Source organism: Panthera onca, chromosome B1, assembly GCF_046562875.1.
Source record: "Panthera onca isolate mPanOnc1 chromosome B1, mPanOnc1 haplotype 2, whole genome shotgun sequence".
In the NCBI taxonomy this organism is placed as follows: Eukaryota; Metazoa; Chordata; class Mammalia; order Carnivora; family Felidae; genus Panthera; species Panthera onca.
The window spans coordinates 161888579-161908318 of record NC_138342.1 but is presented as its reverse complement, the minus strand read 5'-3'; the positions used below and the strand labels follow the sequence as shown (position 1 = coordinate 161908318).

General features: G+C 32.9%; 1 protein-coding gene across 4 annotated transcripts in view; it reads right to left on the bottom strand.

The window, feature by feature from the left end:
- Positions 1 to 19740, bottom strand: part of ADAM2 (ADAM metallopeptidase domain 2) — a 136229-nt gene that overhangs the window by 81958 nt on the left and 34531 nt on the right. For all 4 annotated transcript variants that reach the window (XR_009615995.3, XM_060653513.3, XM_060653512.3 and 1 more), the window contains 3 exons: positions 6665 to 6736; positions 5848 to 6014; positions 4743 to 4824 (listed from right to left, as the gene is read on the bottom strand). Coding sequence is in view for 3 of the 4 variants with exons in the window: in XM_060653513.3 (XP_060509496.1) it covers positions 4743 to 4824; positions 5848 to 6014; positions 6665 to 6736 (321 nt within the window). In the remaining variant the exon portion in view is untranslated. The remainder of the gene's footprint in view (positions 1 to 4742; positions 4825 to 5847; positions 6015 to 6664; positions 6737 to 19740) is intronic.

Sequence of the window (19740 nt, the reverse complement as noted above, 5' to 3'; positions counted from 1 at the left end):
CAAGAGAAAGAAACAGAGAAAATCTCCAGAAACAATTACTTTACTGATAATACAATGGCATTAAATTGATATCTATCAATAATCACTCTGAATATAAATTGATTAAATGGTCTAATCAAAAGACATAAAGTGTCAGAGTGGATAAAAAAACAAGACACATCTATATGCTGCCTACAAGAGACTCATTTTAAACCTAAAGATATTTGCAGATTGAAATTGAGGGAATGGAGAATGGTTTATTATGCTAATGGAATCAAAAGATATCCAGAGTAGCAACATTCAGTAGTTATATCAGACAAAATAGATTTTAAACTGAACCTGTATTGAAAGATGAATAAGGGCATTCTATAATAACAAAGGGGTCTATCCAACAAGATCAATAAATTGTCAATATATATGACCCCAACTTGGAAACTCTAATATATTTAAAACAACTAATAACAAACATAAAGGAACTCATTGATAATAATACAATAGTAGTAGAGTACTCTAACATCCCACTTACATCAATGGACAGATCAAGTGGAAAATCAACACGGAAACAATGGCTTTGAATTACACAATGGACCAGATGTACTTAACAAATATAATCAGAACATTTCATCCTAAACTAGCAGAATACACATTCTTGTCAAATGCACATGGAACATTCTCCAGAATAGATCACATACTAGATCACAATCAGACCTCAGCAAGTACAAAAAGATTGACATTGTAGCATGTATATTTTCAGACCACAATTTCATAAAACTTGAAATCAACCACAATAAAAAATTTGGAAAGACCACAAATACATGGAGGTTAAAGAACATCCTACTAAATAATGAATGGGACAACCAGGAAATCAAAGAAGAAATCTAAAAATACATGGAAACAAAAATTAAAAAATTGTGGTCCAAAACTTTTGGAATGCAGTAAAAGCAGTCCTAAGAGGGAAGTATAGAGCAATACAGGTGTACCTCAAGAAACAAGAAGCATCTCAAATACACAACCTAACCTTACACCTAAAAGGGCTAGGTAAAGAACAACAAATAAACCCTAATACTAGCAGAAGAGAAATAATAAAGATTAGAATGAAAATAAATTATATATAAACAAATCAACAACAACAACAACAAAAACCAGGAGAACAAATCAATGAAACCAGGAGTTGGTTCCATGAAAGAATTAATAAAATTGATAACCCCCTAGACATACTTATAAAAATAGAAAGATAAAGGACTCAAATAAATAAAATCATGAACGAGAGAGATCTTAAACAACACTACAGAAATACAAGCAATTATAAGAGAACATTATGAAAAATTATATGTCAAAAAATTGGGCAATCTGGAAGAAATTGATAAATTCCTAAAAACATATAAACTACCAAAATGGAAACAGGAAGAAGTAGAAAATTTGAACAGATCCATAACCAGCAAAGAATTTAAATCAGTAATAAAAAATTTCCCAACAAACAAATGTCCAGGGCCAAATGGCTTCCCAGGGCAATTCTACCTAACATTTAAAGATGAGTTAATATTAAACTCAAAGTACCCATTCTTCTCAAACTGTTCCAAAAAATACAAACAGAAGGAAAATTTACAAACTCATTCTACAAGGCCAGTAGTATGTTGATCCCAAAACCAAAGACCTCACTAAAAGACAATTACAGACCTGTACCCCTGACGAATGGATGCAAAAAGTCTCAACAAAATACTAGCAAATTGAATAGAACAGTACATTAAAAGAATCATTCAAGTGGTATTTATTCCTGGGCTGCAAGTGTTGTTCATATTCACAAATCAATCAACATGATACATCACATTAATAAAAGGATAGGAACCATATGATCCTCTCAATAAATACAGAAAAAGGTAAAAGATTTATACTCTGAAAACTATAGAACACTTATGAAAGAAGTTGAAAGGACACAAAGAAATGGAAAAACATACCATGCTTATGGATTGAGAGAACAACTATTGTTAAAATGTCTATACTACCCAAACCAATCTACACATTTAATGCAATTCCCATCAAAATATCACCAGCATTTCTCACAGAGCTAGAACAAACAATCTTAAAATTTGTATGAAACCACAAAAGACCCTGAATACCAAAAGCCATTTTGAAAAAGAAAAGCAAACCTGGAGACATCACTATTCTGGACTTCCAGATATATTACGAAGCTGTAATTATCAAGGCAGTATGGTATTGGCATGAAACACAAAACAAGAAAAACAACAAAAAACAACAGCAACAACAAAAACAGACATACAGATCAATGGAACAAAATAGGAAACTCAGAAGTGGACCCACAACTCTACGGTCAACTCATCGTCAGAGAAGCAAGAAAAATTATTCAATGGAAATAAGTCAGTCTCTTCAACAAATGGTGCTGGGAAAACTGAACAAAACATGCAAAATAACAAAACTAAACCACTTTCTTACATACACAAAAATAAATTCAAAATGGATGAAAGATCTAAATGTGAGACAGGAAACCATCAAAATCCTAGAGTAGAATATAGGCAGCAACCTCTTTGACCTCGGCCATAGACTTCCTACTATGGAGGTCTCTGGAGGCAAGGGAAACAAAGGCAAAAATGAACTATTGGTACTTGATCAAGATAAAAAGCTTCCTCACAGTGAAGGAAACAATCAACGAAACTAAAACACAAACTTTGAAATGGGAGAAGATATTTTCAAACAACATTATCTGATAATTAGTACCCAAAACCTATAAACAACTTATCAAATCAACAAAACACTAAACACTCCAGTTAAGAAATGGGTAGAACACATGAGTAGACATTCTTTCAAAGAATACATCCAGATGGCTAACAGACACCTGAAAAGATACCAACATACCGATCATCAGGGAAATACAAATCAAAACCATGATAAGACACCACCTCACATCTGTCAGGAAAAAAAGGAAACACTCTCACACTATTGGTGGGAATGCAAACTGGTGCAGCTACTCTGGAAAACAGTATGGAATTTCTTCAAAAAGTTAAAAATGCAACTACCCTATGATTCCACATAAAACCACAGGTGTTTACCCAAAGGGTACAAAAATACTGATTTGAAGAGGCAAATGCACCCTGATGTTTATAGCAGCATTATCAATAATCGCCAATTATGGAAACTGCCCAAATTGTCCATTGACTGATGACTGGATAAAGAAGATGTGGTATATATACAATGGAATATTACTCAAGCATAAAAAAAGAATATAATCTTGCCACTTGCAACAATTTGGATACAGTTAGAGTATATTAGGCCAAGAGAAATAATTCAGTCAGAGAAAGACAAATACCATATGATTTCATTCATATGTAGAATTTAAGAAATGAAACAAATGAACATGGGGGAAAGGCCAACCAAGAAACATACTTAACTATAGAGAACAAATGGAGGGTTGCTGGAGGGGAGGACAGTGGAGGGGGTGGGCTAAATGGGAGACATGGGTGATGGGTATTAAGGAGGGCACTGTTTGTGATGAACAACAGGTATTATATGTAAGTAATGAATCACTAAATTCTACTCCTCAAACTAATATTACACTATATGTTAACTAATTGGAATTTAAGACTTGAAAAATATAAAAATAAAAAATAAACATTAGAGGACAGAACCTCAATTGTTTTTCTTCGATATATCACTCCTACAAATATTGACTGCTAATTATTTTTCCAGAAAAGGGTCAGGCAATGATTATCCCAACAAAGTGTGGAGGATAAGAAAGGGATCTTCTTTGATTGCTTCTCCCATGATCCACATACTTTCTAATAAATGATGGCATTTCCCTCCACTTGGTAGCTAACCTGCTTTAAAAGAACTGAGCTATGTTCTACTTTTTGCTAATCATTTAAGGTCCTGCTCCATGAGAGGATCTTATGATTTTCAGTTTTGAAAGTGACTAGGTAAATCAGTCTAATTCAAGCTCATGAGACTAGGTAATGATGTGTCATAAATATAAGCTACCTTTTCCAAACTGTGATTTATGAATTGTAAAGATGAAATTTGTGTCACCATTTGATTGGTTCAATTCTTTATGTCTTCACTTGTGTTTTGAAAATCAATTTAAAGAGTGTTTTTTTAAAGTTTTATTTAGATTCTAGTTAGTTAACAGTGTAAAATTAGTTTCAGGTGTACAATTTAGTGGTTCAACACTTACACACAACACCCGGTGCTCATCACAATAGGTGCACTCCTTAATCCTCAGAAGGCCAGTTCTGTATGTCAGAATAACCATAGCATTAGGACATAGAGGCAAAAACATGCCAATTTTAAATACACCAAGATTTGCTACTTAAATAATGCCAATTAGGACATTCAATTCTGTTATTCTTCACCTATGCCGCATGAAGCATTTTAAGGCAATTGATAAATGGTTTCAAAAGTTTAATTTTAATCTTGTTCATAATTTTGTTATACTTGGAAATAGTCAAAATCTAACCTTGAAATTAAAATCAATGATTAGATATTGAGTACATGAAAAATTCATGAGCCTTTTATAACACTAGCTTCCTAAAAACTCACAAGAAGAAAATTATAAAAATTTTATATTATTAAGTTCAATAAGAACTTCTTATAGTTCAAGCATTTGTAATAAGCAGCAAGGACAAAGATCCCTAATATCATTTGCAAATGTTAATATACATAGAAATAATAAAATAAAGAATATTTAACTATATATTAATCTAAATAGCATTCTATTTATACGTCTTAGCCAAACAAATTAAACCATACCTTACCAGAGCAACACTGCCTCCATACTGGTTATCACACATCTTCCCTTGAAAGGTTGCACCAACATAATTTGGTTTTTCTCTGTAACTTAAGTTTTAAAAAAAGATCATAATCATATAATTTTGTAAAATTTAGCACAACTACTATTAAGTTTGCCTAATAAATTTTTTGTCTTGCATATTTATATTATAAATTTGTAAATATTTCCACCTAACATAGGGTAACAAAGCTTGGAAGTGACTAAATGTATCTGCTTCTTTTTTAAAAAATGAAATACATTTTAAAAGCAGATAATAGAATGTTATTTTCATATTGAATTTTTAGAAAATAAGATTCTTCTTTATGTAGTATTTCTTAAAAAATAAATCTTAGTGTATCAAAATAATAAAAATAAATAAAATCCCTTACAATTAGAAAGTGTAAGCAATACAATTGATAAGTTAAATGGACAGAGACACCTTATGGACTGAAGTTTCTCATTAATCAGAATTAGGCAGCCAGAGTTGCGCAAATGGCATATTTGTGGGACAGAAAATAATTTAAATTATTATAATTTTTTAAATATGTATATATTATTTTGATATAGTATAGTAACATATTATATATATCCTAAATATTGATAAGAGAAAAACAAAGTACTTATTAAATAGGAGGGTCTTATATTTTTGTAAATGCAAAACAACGTAAATATGGTATATTAGAGATTAAAATATACAGTAGTGCCTCCATAATCTTGGGATTTTTTTGTTATCCTATGCAAATAAAGCCTAAAAAGAAGACCTAATAACTACATTCATCATTTATGTTTCTTCAGATAGATATTGTTACTATTTCAAGGATAGTTAGGGAATTTAATGATATGTTATACACTCTAAGAAAGCAATGATAACAATATTGAAGGAGTGAGTTTTAACTACAAAAAATAAATAGAATGATTGACATCAATAATTCTGCTATAAAACCTGTGTTTTGAAAAATAATATTCACATGATATTGAATATTAGGAAAAAATGACACTTTTCCCCTAAAGGCCTGTTAACTGACAGAAATTAGGTCAAATATAGGTATGTTTTCTTTGTATAAGATTTAGTAAAGCTAAGATATGCTTACACAAGTAAAAATGCCACATCATGTGGACGCAAAACAAGATAAGATCTTTTCCACTTTAAAAATCTGTGTAATAATTCATTAGCATCTCCAGTTACTGGGATTTTATTTTCATCTATCCAAAGTTCCAATGAAGAGAGAATTATTGTAATATTAAATGATGTAAAAATCTAAAAAAGAAGACATAAAGAAAATATGCTCAAATATTATGGTTTAAATAGATTTGGGGATTTATCTATAACAATAAACACTACACTGATGACAAATATTAAATGACAGAACTGCTAAGCATGGATTGGATCTTATAGAGTATAAAACAAGTAATAATTAACATTTTGAAATGCTTGTACTTAAGCAAGCCCTGTGTGAAGTGCTTTATCAATTTAATAATTACCATAACCTGGGGCACCTGGGTGGCTCAGTTGGTTAAGAGTCTGACTTCGGCTCAGGTCATGATCTTGTGGTTCATGAGTTCGAGCCCTGCATTGGGCTCTGCTGATAACGTGAACCCTGAAGCTTGCTTAAGATTCTGTGTCTCCCTGTCTCTGCCCCTCCACCTCTCATGCGCGCTCTCTCTCTCTCTCTCTCTCTCTCTCAAAAGTAAATAAACATTTAAAAAATAATTACCATAACTTAATTAGGTATATATATAAGTTTTTATTCTTATTCTTATTCTTACTCAGAAAACTGAAACTTAAAATGTTATATTATTTGGCTATTTCATATATCATGTGTTTTCAGGCAATGCCATAAAATAAAATGTATAGGAATTGTTTAAGCAACAGAAGCAAATAGAAAAGAATTAAAAGCAAAAACTTACAGCATTGGTCAGTCCAATCAACTGGAAGATTTTTTGAGTGACAACAATAGTATCAGAACCCATATGATTGTACTGAAAAATATAAGAAATTGTTTAAATTATGAATTTATTAGTTTTTAAGCATTATTAAATTTACAAACTTTTATTAATATTCCTAATGAACACAGATGCAAAAAAATCCTCAAAAAATATAGGCAGACTGAATTCAACAGCATTTTAAAATGAAATACACTATGATCAGTAGGGATTTATTCCATGGATGCTAGATGGTTCAACATCTGCAAGTCAGTCAATATGATACACTACATAAGCAAAATGAAGGACACAAATCATATGTTCAGATGATGAAGAATCATCAGTAGATGCAGAAGAAAGCATTTTGACAAATGTCAACATCCTTTCATAATGAAAACTCTCACCAAAGTGGGAATGGAGAGAATGTACATCAACGTAATAAAAGCTATATATGACAAGCCTATAACTGACATTATACTCACCTGGGAAAATCTGAAAACATTTAGTCTAAGATCAGGAACAAGACCAGGATGCCCACTCTCATCAGTTTTATTTAACCATAGTATCAAAAATCCTACTCAGAGCAACTAGGTAAGAAAAAAAAAATGTCATCCAAATTGGAAAGGAAGAAGTGAATTATCACTATTTGTAGATCACGTGATGTGATACATAGATAACCCTAAAGACTGCATGCACACAAAAAAAGTTAGAACTAATTTTTAAAATTCAGTGAAGTTGCAGGATAAAAAAGTCACTATGGAAAAATTTGTTGTTTTTCTATACACTAATAACAAACAATCAGAAAGAAAAATTATGAAAACAATTCCATCTGTATTTGTATCAGAAGGAATCAAATGCCTGGAAATAAGTTTAAACAAGGAGGTAAAAGATCTGTACATTGAAAACTGTAAGACAATGATAAAAGAAAGACACGCAAAAATAGAAATATATATCATGTTCATGAATTAGAAGAATTAGCCTTGTAAAGATGTTCATACTACCCAAAGCAATATACAGCTTCAATGTAATGCCTATAAAATCTCCAATGGCATTTTTCACAGAAATAGAACAGAGTCTTGAAATTTGTGTGGACCCACAAAAGACCTTAAATAGCCGAAACAAATTTGAAAAGAATAAAGCTGGTGGCATCATGCTCCCTGATTTCAAAATATAATACAAAGCTATAGTAATCAAAGCAGTATGATATTGCCATTAAGACAGACAGCTGGGGTGCCTGGGTGGATCAGTCACAGACACATGGGGTGCCTAGGTGGATTAGTTGATTGAGCATCCGACTTCAGCTCAAGTCATGATCTCCCAGCTCCTGAGTTCAAGCCCCACGTCAGGCTGTGTGCTGACAGTTCAGAGCCTGGAGCCTATTTCAGATTCTGTCTCCATCTCTCTCTCTGCCCCTCCCTGCTCTCATGCACTGTCTCTCTCTCTCTCTCTCTCTCTCTCTCTCTCTCTCAAATATAAACATAAAATTTTTTTAAAATAAAATAAAACAGACACATAAATCAATGGAATAGAACAGATAGCTCAGAAATAAATCCATGCCTTATAGTCAGTTAATTTATCATAAAGGAGTCGATAATACACATGTATGAAAACAGTCTCTTCAATAAATAATGTTAAGAAAACCACATAGCACATCCAAGCATGAAACTGGACCCTATCTTATGTCATACAAAAAATATAACTCATAATGAATTAAAGACTTTAATGTAAGACCTGAAACCATAAAACTCCTAAAAGACAACACACCAGTAAGTTTTTTCATAGCAAGTGGTAATGACTTTTTGAATTTGACATCTAAAGTAAAGGCAAACAAGGGCACCTGGGTGGCTCAGTCAGTTAAGCGTCCGACTTTGGCTCAGATCATTTTCTCTTAGTTCATGAGTTCAAACCCTGTGTCTGGCTATGTGCTGACAGCTCAGAGCCTGGAGCCTGCTTCAGATCCTGTGTCTCCCTCTGCTCCTCCCCCCGCCTCTGCTCCCTCTGTCTCTCTCTGCTCCTCTCCCGCTCACGCTTTGTCTCTGTCTGTCTCTCAAAAAACAAACATAAAAAAAATTAAAGTAAAGGCAACAAAAGCAAAATTAAGCAAGAGGGACTACATCATTCTAAAGAGGCCATGCACAGCAAAAGAAAGCATGAACAAAATGAAAAGGCAACCTGAAAAATGGGAAAAGACATAATGGGTTAATATACAAAATATAAAAACAACTCATATGAGTCAATAAAAAAAGCAAATAATCCAATTAAAAAATGGGCCAGAAGATATGAATAGACACTTTCCCTAAGAAAATATACAGATGACCAAGAAGCACGTGAAAAGGTACTCAACATCAATAACCATCAGGAAAATCTAAATCAAAACCACAATGAGGTATCACTCACACCAATTAGATAGTTGTTTTAAGTAAGACAAGAAATAGCAAGTGTTGACAAGGATGTGTAGAAAAGGGAGCCCTTGTGGACTGTTGGTTGGAATGTAAACAGCTACTGTGGAAAACAGTAAGGAGTTTCCCCCAAAAATTAAAGATGGAGCTGCCATATGACCTAACGGTGCCACTTTTGGACTTTTGTCCAAGTAAAATAAAAACACTAACTCAAAAAATAGAAATGCACCCCCAGATTCCTTGTGGCATTATTTATAATAGCCAAGACATTAAAGCAATCTAAGTGTTCGTAAACAGATGGGGAAGGAATATATGGTACATGTGTGCAATGGAATATTACTCAGGCATAAAAAAAGAAGAAAATCTTGCCATCTGTGAAAACATGGATGCACTTTGAAGGCATTTGATTAAGTGAAATAAATCAGACAGTGGAAGGTAAATACTGAATTATCTCACTTATAAGTGGAATCTAAAAACAAAACAAAACAAAACAAAAACCAAACTCACAGATATAGAAAAAAGATTGATGGTCTCCAGAGGTGGGGTATAAGGAGTGGGAGAATGGGCGAAGTTGATCACTTGGCACAAACTTCCAGTTATACCATAAGTAAGTCCTGAGGATTAATGTATAACATCATGGCTATAGTTAATTAAACTGTATTGCATATTTGAAAGTTGCTAAAAGAGTAGATCATAAAAATTCTCATTACAAAAAAGTGTAACTATGTGTGGTGGTCATTTTTCAATACATATTTTGCAAATACTGAGTCATTATGCCATACACCTGCAACTAATATAATGTTACATGGCAATTATATCTCAATTTGAAATAAGACACTACAAATAAAATATGTTTTACTATCAAATAAATAATAATTATTGAGAGAAAATCTTAGTTTTAAACTATAAGATTTAAGTGGTGCCTGGGTGGCTCAGTGGGTTAAGCAACCAGCTTCTGCTCAGGTCATGATCTTGTGGTTCCTGAGTTTGAGCCCCGCATTGGGCTCTGTGCTGACAGCTCAGAGCCTGGAGCCTGCTTCAGATTCTGTGTCTCTGTCTCATTCTGCCCCTTCCCTGCTCTGTCTCTCTCTCTCTCTCTCCTCCCCAAAGATAAACATTAAATTACTTTAAATATAATATCTAAATGTGAAGAACAAAGATTATAGATTGAATACATGCCTTCAGAACCATGCCTTCCTGAAACCTCATTTAAAAAATTAAAAGTGTTAAATTATCAAAAGCAATTAATAGAAAATTAATTTTCAAAAGCACAAATGAAAGAAACAAAACAAACACAAAATTTGAAAACTGAAGAACAAGTGATAAATGATTAAGCAGATTTAAGAAATTTAAGTGAAACACCAGTGCAGCAATCTAATTCATCTTGAAGACTCTAAAATACTGAGATTGGCTACATAAGTTTTTCTTCAAGAGAAATTGGCACTAAGAGCAGGAAGATTGACTTTAAAGTTTGTTTAAGAAGTAGTCAAGTCTAGGGGCACCTGGGTGGCTCAGTCAGTTAAGCGACCGGCTTCAGCTCAGGTCATGATCTTGTGGTCCATAAGTTCAAGCCTCACGCCAGACCCTGTGCTGACAGCTCAGAATCTGGACCCTGCTTCGGATTCTGCCTCCCTCTCTCTCTGCCCGCTTCCCTGCTTGCACTGTTTCTCTCAAAAATAAATAAATATTTCTTTAAAAAAGAGGTATTTAAGGCTAGAAGAACCTCCAGAATGGCCTTATGAGAAAAGATAATCCAAGAATGTTATATATTGAATGATTCCATTTATATTACGTTTTGGAAATTAAAAATATGGACACGGAGAACAGAGTAGTTGTTTTCAGAGATGAAAGAGAAGTGGGTGTGGCTCTGAAAAGGCCACACAACAGATCCTCATATTCATATTATTCTGTTTCTTGACTATGTATGTCAATATCGTAGATGTAATATTGTACTATAATATTTTAAGATGCTACAAATTGGAAAAAATAAAGGATACATGGGATCTCTATATATTCTTTTTATTTTAATATATATTTTATTCAGTAAAAAAGAAAACCAACACTATTGGTGATAAATAGTCATAAACAACACAAATCAACAAACACACAGAAATAAATTAAGGTAAACAATCAATAATTCAAGCACTTTATGCCAACATTTGAGATAACAAAGCTATGGTAAATGTTTCAATTCCAAATTTAGAAGCTCACTCATGTGCAATTAATAAAGAAGACTAAGAGTATAATTTTTGGATAGCAGCTAGGGCAGAAACAACATCAAAGAAATTAAGATAGTAGTTGTTTAAAAGTGTGTTAAAATTAGGATAGGGCAAAATCACAGATTTTGCAGGATTGAATAAAAGAACAGGATGGTTTGAGATACTCCAGAGTAAAAACTTCAGAATAAAAGTTTTTGTTTGGAGGCAATGGCTCTATCACAAACAATGATCTCTATGTATTCTTACAATTGCATATGAGTAAACAATTATTTCTAATAAAAAGATAATTTTTAAAACATTAAAAACTAGAAAATATGCACTTATGTCAAAAAGAGATAATAGAGGAGGAACAAAGAGTTATGAAACAGAAAAAGTCAAAATGGCAAATATACATACAAACATACAAATAATGACATTAACAATGAAAAAAATCACTTAAAGGGCACAGAATAAAAATGAAAAAATCACTTAAAGGGTGAGACAGAACATCACACCTGCTCGAATGGCTGTTATCAAAAAGACAAGAGATAAGAAATGCTGGCTAGGATATGGTAAAAATGTAATTGTCCATCAATGGATGAATGGATAAAGAACTTGTGAGATGTACACACACGCACACACACACACACACCACACACACACACACACATTGGAATATTATTTGGCCATAAAAAGAATGATTTTTTTCCATTTGTGACAACATATATGGACCTTAAGGACATTATGCCAAGTGAATTAATAAGTGAATTAAGTCATACAGAGAAAAATAGATACCTAAGATCTCATTTACATGTGGAGTTTAAAAAAAAAAGCTCATAGATACTGAGAAAAAATTGGGAGATTTCCCGAAGAGGGGGTGAGGGATGGGCAAAATGAGTGAAGAGCATCAAAAGGCATAAACGTCCATTTATAAAATAGTAAGTTATGGGGATGTAATGTATAGTATGTATAGCTAATAATATCTGCATATCTGAAAGTTCCTAATAAAATAGATCTTAAAAGTTCACATCATAGGAAAAAACATTTTGGAACCGTATGCTGCAGATGTTAACTAGACCTATGGTGGTGGCCCTTTTACAGTATATACAAATACCGAATCATTATGCTATATACCTATAACTAATACAATGTCATATGTCAATTATACCTCAATTAAAAAAAGATAAAAGAAAAACTAATCAAAAATCTTAAGCAGGAGATTGATACAATTTGATTTATGTTTTTAAAAGGTAATAAGTTGGTTAAAATGAACAAATCAGGAGACTATAGCTGCTGGAGGCGATGTGGAGAAATGGGAACCCTCTTGCACTGTTGGTGGGAATGCAAACTGGTGCAGCCTCTATGGAAAACAGTGTGAAAGTTCTTCAAAAAATTAAAAATAGATCTACCCTATGACCCAGCAATAGCACTGCTAGGAATTTACCCAAGGGATACAGGAGTGCTGATGCATAGGGGCACTTGTACCCCAGTGTTTATAGCAGCACTTTCAGCAATAGCCAAAGTATGAAAAGAGCCTAAATGTCCCTCAACTGATGAATGGATAAAAAAATTGTGGTTTACATACACAATGGAATACTACGTGGCAATGAGAAAGATGGAAATATGGCCTTTTGTAGCAACGTGGATGGAACTGGAGAGTGTTATGCTAAGTGAAATAAGCCATACAGAGAAAGACAGATACCATATGTTTTCACTCTTATGTGGATCCTGAGAAACTTAACAGAAACCCATGGGGGAGAGGAAGGAAAAAAAAAAAAAAAGAGGTTAGAGTGGGAGAGAGCCAAAGCATAAGAGACTGTTAAAAACGGAGAACAAACTGAGGGTTGATGGGGGGGTGGGAGGGAGGGGAGGGTGGGTAATGGGTATTGAGGAGGGCACCTTTTGGGATGAGCACTGGGTGTTGTATGGAAACCAATTTGACAATAAATTTCATATTTTAAAAAAAAGGTAAAAAGGTCCTAGCCTCATTAGATTTTTGGTATTAACTCCTTTGTTTCTATAAGATGAATTAGGAACTTTCTGAACAGTTTAGAAAGTAGTTCTCAGGTTTTGGTACATGTCAGAATCACCGGGAAAATGAACAAAGAATATACAAACCGAGGCTTGTTGAAGGACAGCAGGGTGTGTGTCACTGGTTTTATCACCAAGTTTCCTGAGTGATTCTTATTCATACCAAAGTTTGAAACCACTAGATTAGAATCTAATCATCAGTTACATAAAATTTAGATAAAATGTGGCTGTGAGCTCATAAGCTCCTGATGAAATTTTTAATCTTAGTCTTTTAATCGTCTTTAGGTTTATTCTGTGTTAATTGATCTATTTAACAAAACTATAAAACAACCATAGTTATTAATATAAAAGCAAAAATTATAAATATTAGTCAATAGATTCCAGCAATATATCAAAGAATAATATGTGATGATGAAGCAGAGTAGTTTTCCAGTAAACTAATGTGCAACATCAATAAAATATGTAAACATTATCCATTACATCAACAAACTGCAGGAGAAAACCTGCATAACAGATGTAATAATAGATGCTGAGAAGCATTTGATAAAATTTGCCAGCAATTCCTATCAAATGCTTCAAAGTAGTATTATTAGTTATTTGAATGAAATAGTTAATTTAGAAAGGTAGAAATAAATTCTGCATTATAATTAATTTGGGGGATAAAAATAGGAATAAAAATGAGATTGGTCAGGTTAAAGACAGAATATTAAGAGAGGAATTGGGACCAGTAAATACAAACAAATATTTAAAGAAGTGTTATAAATTAAAGAAAAATATTGGTGTGTTAGCTAAAAGAAGAGAAACTGTTAACTGTTTTATTTGTTTTTAATATAGAATAACATGTATTTCCTGATGAAAATTGATAATGTGAGCTTGGTTTTTTATTGTCACATCCTTGAGTGGGTGAGTGGTAATGTACACAGAGTTCTAATGTTAGATTGGAGCACCATTTCATTCTTACTAACATCAAGGAAAGTAGAGAATATTATTACAAATTCCAAGTTCAATATTTGATAAAATGACAAAAGTTTGTGGACTTTCTCCCCTGATTTGTTCTATTTTGTCTGTGAAATATGAGTCAGCAAAGTAACCAATCAAAAGTGGAAAGGCATGATGAAGTTTGGAGATTTATGAAATTAAAGTGACAGCATTCCCTATTGTGTATTCCTTCTAGTTGTAAACAGATTACTTGTTCATTTCAATTTAACCAGGTTCGAGGCTTTTCCAGGGAGACCATTAAAGGGAAAAAATGGCAAGTGAGTTGAGGATGTTTGCAAAGGAGTGACAATAATGCAATAATGGGGAACCATAATATACATGGTTTGTAAGGAAGAGTGGAGTACATTTTGGAGGTTAATGCAACAGTGATATAATTAATGGATAAAAATCTTGGTGGCATAAAATAAGGAACCTGGAAATGAGGAAAAAGATTGGTGTACAAAAAAAAAACGTAGTTTAAGATTGTAATGCTTGAATATTAGAGTATGGAAGAGTGATATTATAGTAGCAGTCAATTATAATGTATAATTATAGAAGCTGATGGCTGAGGCAGGTTGATGAATAGCATTATTGGAGTTGAAAAGTCAAGGAAATGAAAAAAGAATTGAAATGAACATTTTAGTAAACATTAAAATTATGATTCAAGTGTTATTAGAAAGTGGGCAGTGACCAATGTGTTAAACTTTCAGGCAAAAAGCAGGGAAAATGCAAATTGCTTTACATTATTTCTGTTCCTGTATCATGGCACTTTGGAGTGTAGCAAAGTATAACTTTCTACCCCTTGAATTAGAGGCTGGACATTGTTACTCTTTTTGGATGTCTTTAGCAATCATGATATAAGGAAAGGCTTATAAATCACTTACAACTTGAATGTTGTCCATTCTTGCGGTTTTGAAGGACCTTGTCAATGCTACTAGCATTGCAAACAACCCCCCAAAAAATAAAAATAAAAAACTATAGGACTTTTTTCAGACTGACAAGTCACCATGTGCAGCAAAGATTAAACATACCAGCTAAGACACCTGTGGATCAGCCAACCTCATGTATAATTAGTACCTTGCTAAAGACAGGTAAGTGATACCAGTATAGCAAGAGAAAATCTTGCTGAGATCAGAATAAATTTTAAAATTGTGAGCTGAATAAATAGTTGGAGTTTTTTTTTAACTACTAAATTTTTTGGGGTACCTTGTTATGCAACAAAGGCAAACCAATGCACAAAAAGTGATTTAAGAATTTATTAATAACAAGAAATAAAAATAAGAATATATGAAAATATCTAACTTACAGACAGTGAAATAAAATACCTAGCAAATGTGTAAAACCTATAGAAAGAAGAGTTCATAAATTACTGGGGAATTAAAGAAATAATTACACCAGGACTTCTGAGATGGTGAAATGATGAGCTCTGTGGATCCTTTCCATGATAAGCAATGATAAAACAAAATTGTCAAAAAACATTTCAAGATTCTAGTAATTGACCAAGGCCATACAAAAATATTAGAAGAATTTATTAAAGAAAAACTGCTAACCTGATGTTGAAAATAGTGAGAATATGTTGCATCTTACCTGAAGCTCTCCCCATCCCCATCTTAAGTTCTGTTGTGTAGTTATTCTACCATGGTTGGTCAAAACATATAAGTCATCAGAAGAAGATGAGCTTTTCTGGAGCAGAGAAAAGGCAAAATGCCCTGGGTGCATGCCCAGATACATTGCCCAAAACAGTAGTAATCTCTGTGGCAAATGAACATTAAAAGTCATTATTATAGCTAAAATGAGGTGTGCTTCTCCTAGTTTCTGAAAAAGTTCTCAGAAGACTATCTGGAAATCTAACACGGAGGTGGAGGGAATGCAACAGCCAACATATACAACAAATATGCTGCATCATATATTCTTGATAGTCTGAAATATTCCATGCATACACAACTACAAGGTATCATTCAGGCTCAGGAGACACTGAAAGAGATCCAAGATATCCACAACATCATAGATAAACTTAAGGCATTACTCACTACCAGAAGAGATATGAGAAAGTCCCATGGAATTCAAAACCTCCCTGACTTAAAATACTGTCTAAATATTGGATACTATTCCCAACCCAGAGATAAATCCAGAATGGAACACTTACTAGCTCAATTGTTGGAGGATAGCCTCTTCCTAATAATTGGCTGGCTGGCCACTAAGATATGCTCACCTAAGATACAAACAAACAAACAAAAACAAACAAACAAATAAAAACCCTAGGAAACCTGACCTAAAAATAAAAACGAGAAAAAATAGTAGGTACAAACATCTATGTGCTGCCTACAAGAGACTAACTTTAGACCTAAAGACATCTACAGATTGAGACCGAGAGAATGGAGAAACAGTTATCATACAAATGGATGTCAAAAGAAAGCCAGAGTAGCAATATTTATATCAGACAAAATAGACATTAAAACAAAGACTGTAACAAGAGATAAAGGGAATTGTATAATCATAAAGGGGACAATAAAACACTAAGTTACTACAATTGTAAATATTTATGCCCCCAACATAAACACCCAAATATATAAAACAATTAATAACAAACATAAAGGTACTCGTTGATAATAATACAATAATAGCATGGGACTTAAAAACCCTACCCATATCAACAGATAGATTATCTAAACAGAAAATCAACAAAGAAACAATAGCTTTGAATGACACACTGGACCAGATGGACTTAATAGGTATATTCAGAACATGCCATCCCAAACCAGCATAATACAAAATCTTTTCAGGTGCACATGAAACATCATCCAGAATATATCACATATTCTATTACAAATCAGGCCTCAACAAATACAAAAAGACTGAATCATACTATGTACTTTTTATGACCACATGCTATGAAATGAAGTCAAGCACAAGAAAAAAAATTGGAAAAAACACAAACGCATGGAGATTAAAAAACATGCTAATGAACGGGTCAACAAGGAAAATACATGGAAACAAATGATAATGAAAATGCAAGAGTCCAAAACTTTTGGGATGCAGCAAACGTGGTCCTAAGAGGAAAGCATTTACCAATGCAGGCCTATCCTAAGAAGCAAGAAATTTTTCAAATAAACAAACTAACTTTACACCTAAAGGAGCTAGAAGAAGAATAACAAATGAGGCCTAAAGCCAGTAGAAAGAAGAAAATAGTAAAGATTAAAGCAGAAGTAAATTATATAGAAACTGGGGGAAAAAAACAGAACAATGAAACCAGGAGCTGGTTCTTTAAAAAAATTTATAAAATTAATAGATCTCTAGTGAGACTTAATCAAAAAGAGAGAGTGTGACAAACAGACAGACATAGAAAAAGGAACCAAATAAATAAAATAACAAATGAGAGAGGAAAAATAACAACTAACACCACAGAAATACAAACAATTATAAAAGAATATTATGAAAAACTATATGTCAACAAATTGGACAACCTGGAAGACATTGATAAATTCCAAGACATATATATTACCAAAATGAAAACAAGAGAAATAGAAGACTTGAACAGAACAATAACCAGCAAAAATACTGAGTCAATATTGAAAAATCTCCCAATAAACAAAAGCCCAGGGCCAAATAGCTTCACAGGCAAATTCTACCAATTTGGATGAGTTAATACCTATTCTCAAACTATTCTAAAAAATACAGGAGGAAGGAAAGTTTTCAAACTCATTCTATGAGGCCAGCATTACCCTGATATCAAAACCAGACAAAAACTCCACTAAAAAAGAGAACTACAGGCCAACAACCCTGATGAAAATAGGTGCAATAATTCTCAATAAAATACTAGCAAACTGAATCCAGAAATACATTAAAAAAACCAATCACCACAATTGTGGGATTTATTCCTGTGTTGCAAGGGTGTTTCAATATTTGCAAATCAATTAACGTGATATGCCACATTAATAAAAGAAAGGATAAGAATCATATTATTACTTCAATGGATGTAGAAAAAGCATCTGAAGACATTTATTCATGATAAAAACTCTCAACAAAGTAGGCTTGGAGGAAACATACTTCAGCATAATCAAGGCCATTTGTGAAAAATCCACAGCTAATATCTTTTATGAGGAAAAAATGTTCCTATGGTCAGGAACAAGACAGGGATGTCCACTCTCACCACTGTTATTTATCATAGTACTAGAAGACCTTGCCTCAGCAATCAGACAACAAAAAGAAATAAAAACCATCCAAATCAGCAAGGAGGAAGTCAAAATTTAACTATTTGCAAATAACATGATACTCTGTATAGAAAAGTCTAAAAAACTTCATCAAAAAAATTCCTAGAACTGATACATGAATTCAGTAAAGTCCCAGGATACAAAATCAATGTACGGAAATTTGTTGCATTCCTATACACCAATAATTAAGCAGCAGAAAGAGAAATTAAGGAGTTAGTCCCATTTATAATTGCTCCAAATCCAATAAGATACCTAGGAATAAACCTCACCAAAGAAGTGTAAGACCTGTACTCTGAAAACTATAAAATAGTTAATAAAAGAAATTGAAATGGATATAAAGAAATAGAAAGAGGTTCCATACTCATGGATTGGAAGAACAAATATTGTTAAAATGTCTATAGTATACAAGGCAATCTACACGTTTAATGTAATCCTTATCAAAATACCAACAGAATTTTTCACAGAAATAGAACAAACAATCCTAAAACCTGTATGGAACCACAAAAGACCTTGCATAGTCAAAGCAATCATGAAAATGGAAAGCAAAGCTGGAGGCATCACAATTCCAGCATCACAATCATAGCTTCAAGTTATGTTATAAAACTGTAGTGATTAAGACAGTGTGGTACTGGCACAAAAACAGACACATAGATCAATAGAACAGAATAGGGTGTCCAGAAATAAACTCACAACTTCACAACTTAATCTTCAACAAAGCAGGAAAGAATATCCAATGGGGAAAAAAAGTCTCTTCAACAAATGCTGTTGGGAAAACAGAACAGCAACATGCAAAAGAATGAAACTGGACCACTTTCTTATACCATACACAAAAAATAAATTCAAAATGGATTAAAGACCTAAATGTGAGACCAGAAACCATAAAAATCCTAGAGAAGAATATAGGCAGTAACCTCTTTGACACTGACCACAGCAACTTCTTTCTCGATATGTCTCCTGAGGCTGGGTAAACAAAAGCAAAAATAAACTATGGGACTAATTAAATATTATTATTTAATTTTAATAAAAATTAAAAGCCTCTGCACAGTGAAAGAAACAATCAACAAAACTATAAGGCAAGTTATGGAATGGGAGAAGATATGCAAAAAAAGTAGTACCCAAAATCTATAAAGAACTTATAAAACTCAGCACCAAAATAAAAAAAAAGAATAATACAATTTAAAAATTGTCAGAAGATATGAATAGATATTTTTCAAGAAGACATCCAGATGGCCAACAGACAAATG